This window comes from Pristiophorus japonicus, chromosome 1 (assembly GCF_044704955.1).
Source record: "Pristiophorus japonicus isolate sPriJap1 chromosome 1, sPriJap1.hap1, whole genome shotgun sequence".
In the NCBI taxonomy this organism is placed as follows: domain Eukaryota; kingdom Metazoa; phylum Chordata; class Chondrichthyes; family Pristiophoridae; genus Pristiophorus; species Pristiophorus japonicus.
In genome coordinates, this window is record NC_091977.1 from 543,413,365 (window position 1) to 543,429,651 (window position 16,287).

General features: G+C 47.7%; 1 protein-coding gene and 1 pseudogene across 1 annotated transcript in view; one reads left to right on the top strand and one right to left on the bottom strand.

Annotated features, from left to right (window-relative positions):
* Positions 1 to 431: 431 nt before the first annotated feature.
* The window catches only part of abcb8 (ATP-binding cassette, sub-family B (MDR/TAP), member 8), a 179,186-nt gene continuing 163,330 nt past the window's right edge, over positions 432 to 16,287 (bottom strand). Inside the window, exons 14-16 of the mRNA XM_070897065.1 lie at positions 15,948 to 16,095; positions 14,987 to 15,237; positions 432 to 1,938 (exon numbers count right to left, since the gene is read on the bottom strand). Of these exons, the coding sequence (XP_070753166.1) occupies positions 1,852 to 1,938; positions 14,987 to 15,237; positions 15,948 to 16,095 (486 nt within the window). The 3' untranslated portion in view covers positions 432 to 1,851. The remainder of the gene's footprint in view (positions 1,939 to 14,986; positions 15,238 to 15,947; positions 16,096 to 16,287) is intronic.
* On the top strand, positions 5,172 to 5,410 carry LOC139279907 (U2 spliceosomal RNA; annotated as a pseudogene).

The window sequence follows — 16,287 nt, forward strand, 5'->3', positions numbered from 1 at the left end:
TCTCTGCATTTCTCTTGTAGTTGTCGCCTGGTGAAGATCATGTCCGTTGTGCCCCTTAGTGGGCGGAATCCGCATTGCGACTCTGGGAGGAGCTCTTCAGCTACAGGGAGAAGACAGTTGAGGAGGATTCTTGCAATGATTTTCTCTGTGGCCGACAGCAAGGCGATTCCTCTGTAGTTACTGCAGTCGGACTTCTCCCTTTTTTTGAAGATGGTCACGATTACAGCTACTGCACACCAGGAGTACGTCACCAGTTGTGAAGCGTCTTGCGATGTCAATTATCTTAAATCTGTGTCATCTGGATACTGACCCTCCTGCCAATGCAAACAATTACTCCAGATTGTGTGAGTGAGCGACAGAATGAGTGTGTGAGAATGCATGGACCCATTTGATTCTGTGCACTCGCGTAGACACAAAAACACAATCGAGACTCGACTGATGGAAGTATAATTCACAAAGAAAGCTGAACATCCAAATAACATTCCTCACACAACTCAACAACTTCTCAGCACCCAGCTAAGTGACCATTACTGATCTGGCCATCTATCTCCCAGTGTTACACAGTGACAGACCTGTACCCACCAGTAATGTACCCCAGTGTTATACAGTGACAGACCTGTACCCACCAGGACTGTACCCCAGTGTTATACAGTGACAGACCTGTACCCACTAGTACTGTACCCCGGTGTTATACAGGGACAGACCTGTACCCACCAGTACCATACCCCAGTGTTATACAGTGACAGACCTGTACCCACCAGTACTGTACCCCAATGTTATACAGTGACAGACCTGTACCCACCAGTACTGTACCCCAGTGTTATACAGTGACAGACCTGTACCCACCAGTACTGTACCCCAATGTTATACAGTGACAGACCTGTACCCACCAGTACCATACCCCAGTGTTATACAGTGACAGACCTGTACCCACCAGTACTGTACCCCAGTGTTATACAGTGACAGACCTGTACCCACCAGTACTGTACCCCAATGTTATACAGTGACAGACCTGTACCCACCAGTACCATACCCCAGTGTTATACAGTGACAGACCTGTACCCACCAGTACCATACCCCAGTGTTATACAGTAACAGACCTGTACCCACCAGTACTGTACCCCAATGTTATACAGTTATAGACCTGTACCCACCAGTACCATACCCCAGTGTTATACAGTAACAGACCTGTACCCACCAGTACTTTACCCCAATGTTATACAGTTATAGACCTGTACCCACCAGTACCATACCCCAGTGTTACACAGTGACAGACCTGTACCCACCAGTACTGTACCCCAATGTTATACAGTGACAGACCTGTACCCACCAGTACTGTACCCCAGTGTTATACAGTGACAGACCTGTACCCACCAGTACTGTACCCCAGTGTTATACAGTGACAGACCTGTACCCACCAGTACTGTACCCCGGTGTTATACAGGGACAGACCTGTACCCACCAGTACTGTACCCCAGTGTTATACAGTGACAGACCTGTACCCACCAGTACTGTACCCCAATGTTACACAGCTCGCCAGGCTCTCTGCAGGCACAACCCAGATTGGGCAGGTACAGAATCTGGATTTGTGTGGCTGGGTGTTTTCACACTCCCAGTGGTCAATGTGAGGGAATCTCCCCACATCTATTGCACTGCGCTAAAATGTCAGTACCCACACTGGGCTGTCAGAACTACCCGGGCGGAGGTTGTTAGGATCATTGGACCCATTGCTTCTTTCTGTATTATTAGTTGTGAATGAAGTTGTTCAAGGTGCACAAATGCGTGGAATCCATTGTGTGTGCTCTTGCTCACTCTCGTTGCTCTTCCTCGCTCTCTCTCCCTCGCACTCCCTCAATTAATGGTCTCCTCGCTGGTTTGTCTGCGGACCAGCTCTGCGTACAGCCCTCCTCTTTGCAGCAGCTCAGCGTGTGTCCCCACCTATGGCAATGAAAGGGGGACACTGTAAAGGTACACGGAAAGTCTTGCATTTGGATATTGCTGTGACACGGCTCTCAGCAAAGTCCGAGAGTGCCTCCCACACAATCAACCGGTTTAACATGCAGTCACTGCTCTTGTTCAGGCAACTCCAGCAGCCACTGTGTACACAGTAAGTTCCCACAAACAACAAGGGCTTTGAATCACATCCAAATTATAACATGGAAACAGACCCCAGCAGTCTGTGTCCACACGAGCAGTATCCTAATCCCATGTACCCGCCCTGTCCCCACATCCCATTGTCCCCTTTCCTTCACCTGCCTATCTCACCTGTCCTTCAATGTTGACCCGGTCTCTGTCTCAACCACCAATCCGGGAGTGAATTCCGCAGCCTCTGTGGAGAAGGGTTCCTCCGGCTCTCTGTCCTAAATCTTTTACATTTAATCTTATAGAATCATAGAAATAGTACAACACAGAAGGAGGCCTTTTGGCCCATCGTGTCCGTGACAGTCGAAAAAGAGCTACCCAGCCTAATCCCACTTTCCAGCTCTCGGTCCGTAGCCCTGCAGGTTACGGCACTTCAGGTGCACATCCAAGTACTTTTTAAATGTGATGAGGGTTTCTGCCTCTACCACCCTTTCAGGCAGCGAGTTCCAGATCCCCTCCGCCCTCTGGGTGAAGAAATCTTTCCTCATCTCCCCTCTAACCCTCCTACCGATTACTTTAAATCTATGCCCCCTGGGTGTTGACCCCTTTGATAAGGGTAACAGGCCCTTCCTATCCACTCTATCTAGGCCCCTCATAATTTTATACACCTCAATTAAATCTCCCCTCAGCCTCCTCTGTTCCAAGGAAAACAAACCCAGCTTATCCAATCTTTTCTCATAACTAAAGTTTTCCAGTCCGGCCAACATCCTTGTAAATCTCCTCTGCACCCTCTCCAGTGCAATCACATCCTTCCTTTAATGTGACCAGAACGTACATAAGAACATAAGAAGTAGGAGCAGTTGTCCATAGGGCCCCTTGAGTCTGCTCTGCCATTTAATACTGGCTGATCTGATCACGGACTCAGCTCCACTTCCCTGCCCGCTCCCCATAACCCCTTATTCCCTTAATGGTTAAGAAACTTTATTTCTGTCTTAACTTTATTCAATGACCCAGCTTCCACAGCTCTCTAAGGCAGCAAATTCCACAGATTTACAACCCTCTGATAGAAGAAATTCCTCCTCATCTCAGTTTTAAATGGGCGGCTCCTTATTCTAAGATTATGCCCCCTAGTTCTATTCTCCCCCATCAGTGGAAACATCCTCTCTGCATCCACCTTGTCAAGCCCCCTCATAATCTTACACGTTTCGATAAGATCACCTCTCATTCTTCTGAATTCCATGAGTAGAGAGAGGCCCAACCCACTCAACCTTTCCTCATAAGTCAACCCCCTCATCCCCGGAATCAACCAAGTGAACCTTCTCTGAACTGCCTCCAAAGCAAGTATATCCTTTCATAAATATGGAAACCAAAACTGCACGCAGTATTCCAGGTGTGGCCTCACCAATACCCTGTATAACTGGAGCAGGACTTCCCTGCTTTTATACTCCATCCCCTTTGCAATAAAGGCCAAGATTCCATTGGCCTTCCTGATCACTTGCTGTACCTGCATACTATCCTTTTGTGTTTCATGCACAAGTACCCCCAGGTCCCGCTGTACTGCAGATACTTTGCAATTTTTCTCCATTTAAATAATAACTTGCTCTTCGACTTTTTCTGCCAAAGTGCATCACCTCACACTTTTCAACATTATACTCCATCTGCCAAATTTTTGCCCACTCACTTAGCCTGTCTATGTCCTTTTGCAGATTTTTTGTGTCCTCCTAGAAACATAGAAACATAGAAAATAGGTGCAGGAGTAGGCCATTCGGCCCTTCGAGCCTGCACTGCCATTCAATGAGTTCATGGCTGAACATGCAACTTCAGTACCCCATTCCTGCTTTCTCGCCATACCCCTTGATCCCCCTAGTAGTAAGGACCTCATCTAACTCCTCACACATTGCTTTTCCTCCCATCTTTGTATCGTCAGCAAACTTGGCTACATTACATTCAGTCCCTTCTTCCAAGTCGTTAATATAGATTGTAAATAGTTGGGGTCCCAGCACTGATCCCTGCGGCACCCCACTAGTTACTGGTTGCCAACCCAAGAATGAACCATTTATCCCGACTCTCTGTTCTCTGTTAGTTAACCAATCCTCTATCCATGCTAATCTATTACCCCCAACCCCGTGAACCTTTATCTTGTGCAGTAACCTTTTATGTGGCATCTTGTCAAATGCCTTCTGCAAGTCCAAATACACCACATCCACTGGTTCCCTTTTATCCACCCTGTTCGTTACATCCTCAAAGAATTCCAGAAAATTTGTCAAACATGACTTCCCCATCATAAATCCATGCTGACTCTGCCTGACTGAATTATGCTTTTCTAAATGTCCTGCTGCTGCTTTTTTAATAATGGACTCCCAACAATTTCTCAACCACAGATGTTAGGCTAACTGGACTAGTGGGGTACCGCAAGGTTCAGTGCTGGGACCCCAGCTATTTACAATATATATTAATGATTTAGACGAAGGAATTGAATGTAATATCTCCAAGTTTGCAGATGACACTAAGCTGGGTGGCAGTGTGAGCTGTGAGGGGGATGCTAAGAGGCTGCAGGGTGACTTGGACAGGTTAGGTGAGTGGGCAAATGCATGGCAGATGCAGTATAATGTGGATAAATGTGAGGTTATCCACTTTGGTGGCAAAAACAGTAAAAGGGGAGGTGCAACGAGACCTGGTTGTCATGGTCATCATCATCATCATCATCATAGGCAGTCCCTCGGAATCGAGGAGGACTTGCTTCCACTCCCAAAGTGAGTTCTTTGGTGGCTGAACAGTCCGATACGAGAGCCACAGACCCTGGTGGGACAGACATTTGCCGAGGGAAGGGGTGAGTGGGGCTGGTTTGCCGAGCGCTCCTTCCGCTGTCTGCGCTTGACCTCTTCATGCTCTTTGCGTTGAGACTCGAAGAGCTCAGCGCCCTCCCGGATGCACTTTCTCCACCTCGGGCGGTCTGCGGCCAGGGTCTCCCAGGTGTCAGTGGTGATGTCACACTTTACCAGGGAGGCTTTGAGGGTGTCCTTATAATGTTTCCACTGTCCTCCTTTGGCTCGTTGACCGTGAAGGAGCTCCGCGTAAAGCATTTCCTTAGGGAGTCTCGGCCTTTTGGCTAAGATCATGCGTAACTGACCTGACAGGGGAGTAGCCACCATGACCTCCGGGTGGTTCTCCCTGGATCAGGAAGGTATATGCTTGCTTTTTTGGAAACAGGAGGTGGGTGGGGTGGCTTGACCCATCCACCTCCACGGAGGTGTGTGGGGGACCTGACCCATCCACCTCCATGGCACGAACCTGGTATTGCAGTACTTCCAGGAACGGTGCAGTGGCTCTAGGCCTTTTGGCTAAGAGCATTGGCGCAAAGTGATCCTTGGCGTGTGCAAGGTGACCTCTGGCGTTTGTGATTTGACAAAGAATTGGAACGATTGGCTACGAATTTCAAAAAAAAAAAAAAAATTTGCTTAGGGAGTCTCGTATCTGGCATGCGAACTATGTGGCCTACCCAGCGAAGCTGATCGAGTGTGGTCAGTGCTTCAATACTGGGGATGTTGGCCTGGTCGAGGACGCTAACGTTGGTGTGTCTGTCCTCCCAGGGGATTTGCAGCATCTTGCGGAGACATCGTTGGTGGTATATCTCCAGCGACTTGAGGTGCCATATATACATCGTCCATGCCTCAGATCCATACAGGAGGGCGGGTATTACTACAGCCATGTAGACTTGTCAACCGTGAGGGTCTATGGAGCGTCCTCCTCCATTTCGGATGCCCCCAAAAGTTTATCAACATCCTTCGCCTGCTTCATGACAACATGCAGGCCGTGATCCTTACCAACGGATCCATTACAGACCCAATGTCATGGTACATCAGTCATTGAAAGTAGCATGCAGGTACAGCAGGCAATAAAGAAAGCAAATGACATGTTGGCCTTCACAGCGAGAGGATTTGAGTACAGGAGCAGGGAGGTCTTACTGCAGTTGTGCAGAGCCTTGGTGAGACCATAGCTTGAGTAGCAGTTTTAGTCTCCTAATCTGAGGAAGGACGTTCTTGCTATTGAGGGAGTGCAGCGAAGGTTCACCAGACTGATTCCCGGGATGGCAGTACTGACATATGAAGAAAGACTGAATCGACTAGGCTTATATTCACTGGAATTTAGAAGAATGAGAGGGGATCTCATAGAAGCATATAAAATTCTGACGGGATTGGACAGGTTAGATGCAGGAAGAATGTTCCCGATGTTGGGGAATTCCAGAACCAGGGGTCACAGTCAAAGGATAAGGGGTAAGCCATTTAGGACCGAGATGAGGAGAAACTTCTTCACCCAGAGAGTGGTGAATCTGTGGAATTCTCTACACAGAAAGTTGTTGAGGCCAGTTCGTTGGATATATTCAAGAGGGAGTTAGATGTGGCCCTTACGGCTAAAGGGATCAGGGGGTATGGTGAGAAGGCAGGAGGGGAGTACTGAGGTGAATGATCAGCCATGATCAAATTGAATGGTGGTGCAGGCTCGAAGGGCCGAATGGCCTGCTCCTGCACCTATTTTTTATGTTTCTATAGTTTCCTGCTTTTTGTCTGTCTCCTTTTTTAAATAGGGGCATTATATTTGCAGTTTTCCAATCTGCTGGCATCGCCCCAGAATCCAGGGAATTTTGGTAAATTACAACCAATGCATCCACTATCCCTGTCACTATTTCTCTTAAGACCCTAGGATGTAAGCCATCAGGTCCAGGGGATTTATCCGTCTTTAGTCGAGGGGGGGTAGTGCTGGACAGGCTAATGGGACTCAAGGTAGACAAGTCCCCTGGTCCTGATGAAATGCATCCCAGGGTATTAAAAGAGATGGCGGAAGTTATAGCAGATGCATTCGTTATAATCGACCAAAATTCTCTGGACTCTGGGGAGGAACCAGCGGATTGGAAAGCAGCTAATGTAACGCCTCTGTTTAAAAAAGGGGGCAGACAAAAGGCAGGTAACTATAGGCCGGTTAGTTTAACATCTGTAGTGGGGAAAATGCTTGAAACTATCATTAAGGAAGAAATAGCGGGACATCTAGATAGGAATAGTGCAATCAAGCAGACGCAGCATGGATTCATGAAGGGGAAATCATTTTTAACTAATTTACTGGAATTCTTTGAGGATATACCGAGCATGGTGGATAGAGGTGTACCGATGGATGTGGTGTATTTAGATTTTCAAAAGGCATTCGATAAGATGCCACACAAAAGGTTACTGCAGAAGATAAGGGTACGCGGAGTCAGAGGAAATTTATTAGCATGGATAGAGAATTGGCTGGCGAACAGAAAGCAGAGAGTCGGGATAAATGGGTCCTTTTCGGGTTGGAAATCGGTGGTTAGTGGTGTGCCACAGGGATCGGTGCTGGGACCACAACTGTTTACAATATATATATAGATGACCTGGAAGAGGGGACAGAGTGTAGTCTAACAAAATTTTCAGATGACACAAAGATTAGTGGGAAAGCGGGTTGTGTAGAGGACACAGAAAGGCTGCAAAGAGATTTGGATAGGTTAAGCGAATGGGCTAAGGTTTGGCAGATGGAATACAATGTCGGAAAGTGTGAGGTCATCCACCTTGGGAAAAAAAACAGTAAAAGGGAATATTATTTGAATGGGGAGAAATTACAACATGCTGAGATGCAGAGGGACCTGGGGGTCCTTGTGCATGAATCCCAAAAGGTTAGTTTGCAGGTGCAGCAGGTAATCAGGAAGGCGAATGGAATGTTGGCCTTCATTGCGAGAGGGATGGAGTACAAAAGCAGGGAGGTCCTGCTGCAACTGTATAGGGTATTGGTGAGGCCGCACCTGGAGTACTGCGTGCAGTTTTGGTCACCTTACTTAAGGAAGGATATACTGGCTTTGGAGGGGGTACAGAGACGATTCACGAGGCTGATTCCGGAGATAAGGGGGTTACCTTATGATGATAGATTGAGTAGACTGGGTCTTTACTCGTTGGAGTTCAGAAGGATGAGGGGTGATCTTATAGAAACATTTAAAATAATGAAAGGGATAGACAAGATAGAGGCAGAGAGGTTGTTTCCACTGGTCGGGAAGACTAGAACTAGGGGGCACAGCCTCAAAATACGGGGGAGCCAATTTAAAACCGAGTTGAGAAGGAATTTCTTCTCCCAGAGGGTTGTGAATCTGTGGAATTCTCTGCCCAAGGAAGCAGTTGAGGCTAGCTCATTGAATGTATTCAAGTAACAGATAGATAGATTTTTAACCAATAAGGGAATTAAGGGTTACGGGGAGCGGGCGGGTAAGTGGAGCTGAGTCCACGGCCAGATCAGCCATGATCTTGTTGAATGGCGGAGCAGGCTCGAGGGGCTAGATGGCCTACTCCTGTTCCTAATTCTTATGTTCTTATGTTAGTCCCATTATCTTACTGAGTACCACCTCCTTAGTGATTGTGATTGTGTTAAGTTCCTCCCCCCCACTATAGCCCCTTGACTATCCACTATCGGAATATTGTTAGTGTCCTCTACCGTAAAGACTGATAGAAAATATTTGTTCAGAGTTTGTGCCATCTCCATGTTCCCCATTACTAATTCCCCGGCCTCGTCCTCTAAGGGACCAACATTTACTTTAGCCACTCTTTTCCTTTTTATATACCTATAGAAACTCTTGCTATCTGTTTTTATATTTCGTACTAGTTTACTTTAATAGTCTATCTCCCCTTTCTGAATCATTTTTTTAGTCATTCTTTGCTGGCTTTTAAAAGCTTCCCAATCTTCTGTCCTCCGACTAGTTTTGGCCACTTTATATGCCCTTGTTTTTAATTGGATATAATCCTTTATTTCTTTAGTTAGCCACGGATGGCTATCTTTTCTTTTACACCCGTTCCTCCTCACTGAAATATATTTTTCTTGAGATCTCTGCCCTCATACTTTCATAGTCTCCTTTATTTAAGCTTAGTACGCTGGTTTGAGATCCAACTTTTGCACCCTCCATCTGGATTTGAAATTCAACCATGCTATGGTCACTCATTCCAAGGGGATCCTTTACTCGGAGATTGTTTATTAATCCTGTCTCATTACACAGGACCAGATCTAAGATAGCCTGCCCCCTGGTTGGTTCCGTTACATACTGCTCAAGGAACCCATCCCTTATGCACTCTGTGAACTCTTCCTCAAGGCTACTCTGCCCAATTTGGTTTGTCCAATCAATATGGAGGTTAAAATCACCCATGATTATTACTGCACGCAGTACTCCAGCTGTGGCCTAACTAGTGTTGGAAACAGTTCTAGCATCACTTCCCTCCTCTTGTATTCCATGCTTCGGTGGTAAAGGTAAGCATTACGTATGCCTTTTTAACTACCTTATCGACCTGTCCTGCTACCATTAAGGATCTGTGGACATATACTCCAAGGTCCCTCCACGCCTCCCATTCATTGTGTATTCCCTTGCCTTGTGCATTACCTCACACTTTTCTGAATTGAATTCCAGTTGCCACTTTTCTGTCCAATTGACCAGTTCATCGATATCTTTCTGCAGTCTGGAGCTTTCCTCCTCACTGTCAACCACACGGACAATTTTTGTATCATCTGCAAATCTCTTTATCATGCCCCCTACATTTAAGTCTCAATCATTAATATATATAACAAAAAGTAAGGGAATGAGTACTGAGCCCTGTGGAACAGCCTGCCAGTCACAAAACTCCCCTCAACCATTCCCCTTTGCTTCCTGCCACTGAGCCAATTTTGGAAACAACTTGCCCCTCTCCCTCGGATCCCAGGGGCTTTTACTGTTTTGATCAACCTGCCGTGTGGGACCTTGTCAAAAGCCTTGTTAAAATCCATATACACTACATCAAACACACTGCCCTCATCGACCCTCCTTGTTACCTCCTCAAGGAACTCAATCAAGTTAGTCCGTGATTTTCTAAATGATGCCTTATACTGTCCCTCAGAATTGATTCCAGTAATTTGCCCACCACCGAGGTTAAACTAACTGGCCTGTAATTGCTCGGTTTATCCCGTCCTTCCTTTTTGAACAATGGTACAACGTTAGCAGTTCTCTAATCCTCTGGCACCACTGTAGCCTGGGAGGATTGAAAAATGATAGTCTTATATCCTTGTCCCCTCATTCTAGACTCCTGGAAACAGTCTGTTTCTGTTAACTCTGTCCCATCCCTTCATAATTTTAAATGTCTCGATCGAATCACCCCATAAACACTTCTGTTCTAATGAAAATAACCTCAATATTTCACAACTTGTTGAGTGATCCAGTTTTAGTGACATTGGCAGAGGGATAAATGTTGGCCTAGCATAATCAGAACTTCACACCAACTCCACCTCTCCCCATACCCTCCACCCCACCTACCCACCTCTCCCCATATCCCCCACCGACCCACCTCTCCCCATATCCCCCCCTACCCACCACATCCCTAGAAAAAAAGCAAGAGCAAGTTATTATTTAAATGGAGAAAGATTGCAACTTGCTGCAGTACAGCGGGACCTGGGGGTACTTGTGCATGAAACACAAAAGGTTAGTATGCAGGTACACCAAGTGATCAGGAAGGCCAATGGAATCTTGGCCTTTATTGCAAAGGGGATGGAGTATAAAAGCAGGGAAGACTTGCTACAATTATACAGGGTATTGGTGAGGCCACACCTGGAATACTGCGTACAGTTTTAGTTTCCAAATTTACGAAAGGATATGCTTGCTTTGGAGGTAGTTCAGAGAAGGTTCACTCGGTTGATTCCGGGGATGAAGGGGTTTGACTTATGAGGAAAGGTTGAGTAGGTTGAGCCTCTACTCATTGGAATTCAGAAGAATGAGAGGTGATCTTATTGAAACGTATAAGATTATGAGAGGGCTTGACAAGGTGGATGCAGAGAGGATGTTTCCACTGATAGGGGAGACTAGAACTAGAGGGCATGATCTTAGAATAAGGGGCCGCCCATTTAAAACTAAGATGAGGAGAAATTTCTTCTTTCAGAGGGTTGTAAATCTGGAATTCGCTGCCTCAGAGAGCTGTGGAAGCTGGGTCATTGAATAAATTTAAGACTGAAATAGACAGTTTCTTAAATGATCCAGGGATAAGGGGTTATGGGGAGCGGGCGGGGAAGTGGAGCTGAGTCCATGATCGGATCAGCCATGATCGTATTAAATGGCGGAGCAGGTTCGAGGGGCCACATGGCCGACTCCTGCTCCTATTTCTTATGTTCTTATCCCCCACCCTAAATCCCCCACATATCCACTTCTTCCCCATATCCCCCACCTCCACCTCTGCCGCAGATCCCCACCCTCACCCACCCACCTCCTCGCCGTATCCCCCAACCCCACCTACCCACCTTCTCCCCATATCCCCAACCCCACCTACCCACCTTCTCCCCATATCCCCCAACCCCACCTACCCACCTACTCCCCATATCCCCCAACCCCACCTACCCACGCTCTCTCCGTATCCCTCAACCCCATCTACCCACCTCCTCGCCATATCCCCCAACCCCACCTACCCACCTTCTCCCCATATCCCCCAACCCCACCTACCCACGCTCTCTCCGTATCCCTCAACCCCATCTACCCACCTCCTCGCCATATCCCCCAACCCCACCTACCCACCTTCTCCCCATATCCCCCAACCCCACCTACCCACGCTCTCTCCGTATCCCTCAACCCCATCTACCCACCTCCTCGCCATATCCCCCAACCCCACCTACCCACGCTCTCTCCGTATCCCCCAACCCCACCTACCCACCTTCTCCCCATATCCCCCAACCCCACCTACCCACCTTCTCCCTATATCCCCTAACCCCACCTACCCACCTTCTCCCCATATCCCCAACCCTCACCCACCCACCTTCACCCCGTATCCCCCAACCCCACCTACCCACCTTCTCCCCATATCCCCCAACCCCACCTACCCACCTTCTCCCCACATCCCCCAACCCCACCTACCCACCTTCTCCCCATATCCAACCCCACCTACCCACCTTCTCCCCATATCCCCAACCCCACCTACCCACGCTCTCTCCGTATCCCCCAACCCTACCTACCCACCTTCTCCCCATATCCCCCAACCCCACCTACCCACGCACTCTCCGTATCCCCCAACCCTACCTACCCACCTTCTCCCCATATCCCTCAACCCCACCTACCCACCTTCTCCCCATATCCCCAACCCCACCTACCCACGCTCTCTCCGTATCCCCCAACCCTACCTACCCACCTTCTCCCCATATCCCCCAACCCCACCTACCCACCTTCTCCCCGTATCCCCCAACCCCACCTACCCACGCTCTCTCCGTATCCCCCAACCCCACCTCCTCGCCATATCCCCCAACCCCACCTACCCACCTTCTCCTCATATCCCTCAATCCTTCCTCTTTCTCTCTCTCTCTCGAAACGTCTCACTGCCTCACACTGCTGGCCTCAGTGCCCTTCTCTGATTTCGTATTCTGAACTGGATAACTGTTGAGTGAGAAGTTTCCCTAATGTGCTACCCCAGGATTCGAAGCCCTCGCTACATAGAAACATAGAAAATAGGTGCAGGAGTAGGCCATTCGGCCCTTCGAGCCTGCACCGCCATTCAATGAGTTCATGGCTGAACATGCAACTTCAGTACCCCATTCCTGCTTTCTCACCATACCCCTTGATTCCCCTAGTAGTAAGTACTTCATCTAACTCCTTTTTGAATATATTTAGTGAATTGGCCTCAACAACTTTCTGTGGTAGAGAATTCCACAGGTTCACCACTCTCTGGGTGAAGAAATTCCTCCTCATCTCGGTCCTAAATGGCTTCCCCCTTATCCTTAGACTGTGTCCCCTGGTTCTGGACTTCCCCAACATTGGGAACATTCTTCCTGCATCTAACCTGTCTAACCCCGTCAGAATTTTAAACGTTTCTATGAGGTCCCCTCTCATTCTTCTGAACTCCAGTGAATACAAGCCCAGTTGATCCAGTCTTTCTTGATAGGTCAGTCCCGCCATCCCGTGAATCAGTCTGGTGAACCTTCGCTGCACTCCCTCAATAGCAAGAATGTCCTTCCTCAGGTTAGGAGACCAAAACTGTACACAATACTCCAGGTGTGGCCTCACCAAGGCCCTGTACAATTGTAGCAACACCTCCCTGCCCCTGTACTCAAATCTCCTTGCTATGAAGGCCAACATGCCATTTGCTTTCTTAACCGCCTGCTGTACCTGCATGCCAACCTTCAATGACTGATGTACCATGACACCCAGGTCTCTTTGCACCTCCCCTTTTCCTAATCTGTCACCATTCAGATAATAGTCTGTCTCTCTGTTTTTACCACCAAAATGGATAACCTCACATTTATCCACATTATACTTCATCTGCCATGCATTTGCCCACTCACCTAACCTATCCAAGTCACTCTGCAGCCTCATAGCATCCTCCTCGCAGCTCACACTGCCACCCAACTTAGTGTCATCCGCAAATTTGGAGATACTACATTTAATCCCCTCGTCTAAATCATTAATGTACAGTGTAAACAGCTGGGGCCCCAGCACAGAACCTTGCGGTACCCCACTTGTCACTGCCTGCCATTCTGAAAAGTCCCCATTTACTCCTACTCTTTGCTTCCTGTTTGACAACCAGTTCTCAATCCATGTCAGCACACTACCCCCAATCCCATGTGCTTTAACTTTGCACATTAATCTCTTGTGTGGGACCTTGTCGAAAGCCTTCTGAAAGTTCAAATATACCACATCAACTGGTTCTCCCTTGTCCACTCTACTGGAAACATCCTCAAAAAATTCCAGAAGATTTGTCAAGCATGATTTCCCTTTCACAAATCCATGCTGACTTGGACCTATCATATTACCTCTTTCCAAATGCACTGCTATGACATCCTTAACAATTGATTCCATCATTTTACCCACTACCGATGTCAGGCTGACCGGTCTATAATTCCCTGTTTTCTCTCTCCCTCCTTTTTTAAAAAGTGGGGTTACATTGGCTACCCTCCACTCCATAGGAACTGATCCCGAGTCAATGGAATGTTGGAAAATGACTGTCAATGCATCCACTATTTCCAAGGCCACCTCCTTAAGTACTCTGGGATACAGTCCATCAGGCCCTGGGGATTTATCGGCCTTCAATCCCATCAATTTCCCCAACACAATTTCCCGACTAATAAGGATTTCCCTCAGTTCCTCCTCCTTACTAGACCCTCCGACCCCTTTTATATCCGGAAGGTTGTTTGTGTCCTCCTCAGTGAATACCGAACCAAAGTACTTGTTCAATTGGTCTGCCATTTCTTTGTTCCCCGTTATGACTTCCCGATTCTGACTGCAGGGGACCTACGTTTGTCTTTACTAACCTTTTTCTCTTTACATATCTATAGAAACTTTTTAATCCGTCTTAATGTTCCCTGCAAGCTTCTTCTTGTACTCCATTTTCCCTGCCCTAATCAAACCCTTTGTCCTCCTCTGCTGAGTTCTAAATTTCTCCCAGTCCCCGGGTTCGCTGCTATTTTTGGCCAATTTGTATGCCACTTCCTTGGCTTTAATGCTATCCCTGATTTCCCTTGATAGCCACGGTTGAGCCACCTTCCCTTTTTTATTTTTACGCCAGACAGGAATGTACAATTGTTGTAATTCATCCATGCGGTCTCTAAATGTCTGCCATTGCCCATCCACAGTCAACCCCTTCAGTATCATTCGCCAATCTATCCTAGCCAATTCACGCCTCATACCTTCAAAGTTACCCTTCTTTAAGTTCTGGACCATGGTCTCTGAATTAACTGTTTCATTCTCCATCCTAATGTAGAATTCTACCATATTATGGTCACTCTTCCCCAAGGGGCCTCGCACAACGGGTGTGCTACAGGACGGGGTTTGCCCAGACCGGTTTTGCGTTGACACATTGCTGGTTTGGGGCCATTGGTGGGGAACAGCAGCTACATCGCCAAGGTGGAGAAGTGCACTGACCTCCTTTACGCGGCCGTTGGCGAGGACGCAGATGATGTCGGCCCCCTTGATGGTGCTCAGCCTGTGCGCAATGACCAGTACTGTGCGCCCTTTCTGTATGTGGTCCAGCGCCTCCTGTACCACACTCTCCGATTCCGCGTCCAGCGCACTGGTGGCCTCGTCCAGGACCAGGATGCAGGGGTTCTTAATCAGAGCACGGGCGATGGCGATTCGCTGCTTTTGTCCTCCAGAGAGAGTCACTCCCCGCTCACCTGGCCAATAAACCAAGGCCATTAATAAACACATTTACTGCTCTGTTAATTTACTGAAGATTCTGTCCTTCCCACTCCCTCGAAGGCACTGACTATTGTCCTGGATGAATTACAATCAAACTATCAGTTTTAATGATTTGGGGTGTGTTCTGTGTGTGTTTAGTGATTTGGGGTGTGTTCTGTGTGTGTTTAATGATTTGGGGTGTGTTCTGTGTGTGTTTGATGATTTGGGGTGTGTTCTGTGTGTGTTTGATGATTTGGGGTGTGTCCTGTGTGTGTTTAATGATTTGGGGTGTGTTCTGTGTGTGTTTAATGATTTGGGGTGTGTTCTGTGTGTGTTTAATGATTTGGGGTGTGTTCTGTGTGTGTTTAATGATTTGGGGTGTGTTCTGTGTGTGTTTGATGATTTGGGGTGTGTTCTGTGTGTGTTTGATGATTTGGGGTGTGTTCTGTGTGTGTTTGATGATTTGGGGTGTGTTCTGTGTGTGTTTGATGATTTGGGGTGTGTTCTGTGTGTGTTTGATGATTTGGGGTGTGTTCTGTGTGTGTTTGATGATTTGGGGTGTGTTCTGTGTGTGTTTGATGATTTGGGGTGTGTTCTGTGTGTGTTTGATGATTTGGGGTGTGTTCGTGATGTGTTCCGAGTTCTCTGAGTGTTCTCTGTGAGTACATGTTCTATCATCAGGTTTAAGATGTGCTGCCACACATACCCACAATGGTCATGTATCCATCAGGGAAGCTCTCGATGAAGCCATCTGCGTTTGCCTGCCGCGCCGCCTCGTACACCTCCTCATCAGAGGCGTCTGGCTTTGCAAATCGAATATTCTCCTTGATGGTGGAGCCGAAAAGCACTGGTTCCTGCAATTCATATACATGACTGAGCGAACATCAACTTCGGGGCGGACATTAACAGCAGCCCCACCCTGGAGAGAACCTTAACACTTTAACACTTCAGAGAAGTGCGGGGAAGAGAAGAAAAAGGGGTGGCGAGGGACCGAGGGAGGTGTAAGTGAGGTGGGGTGCAGAGAGGAGAGGGGAGACGTACAAGAG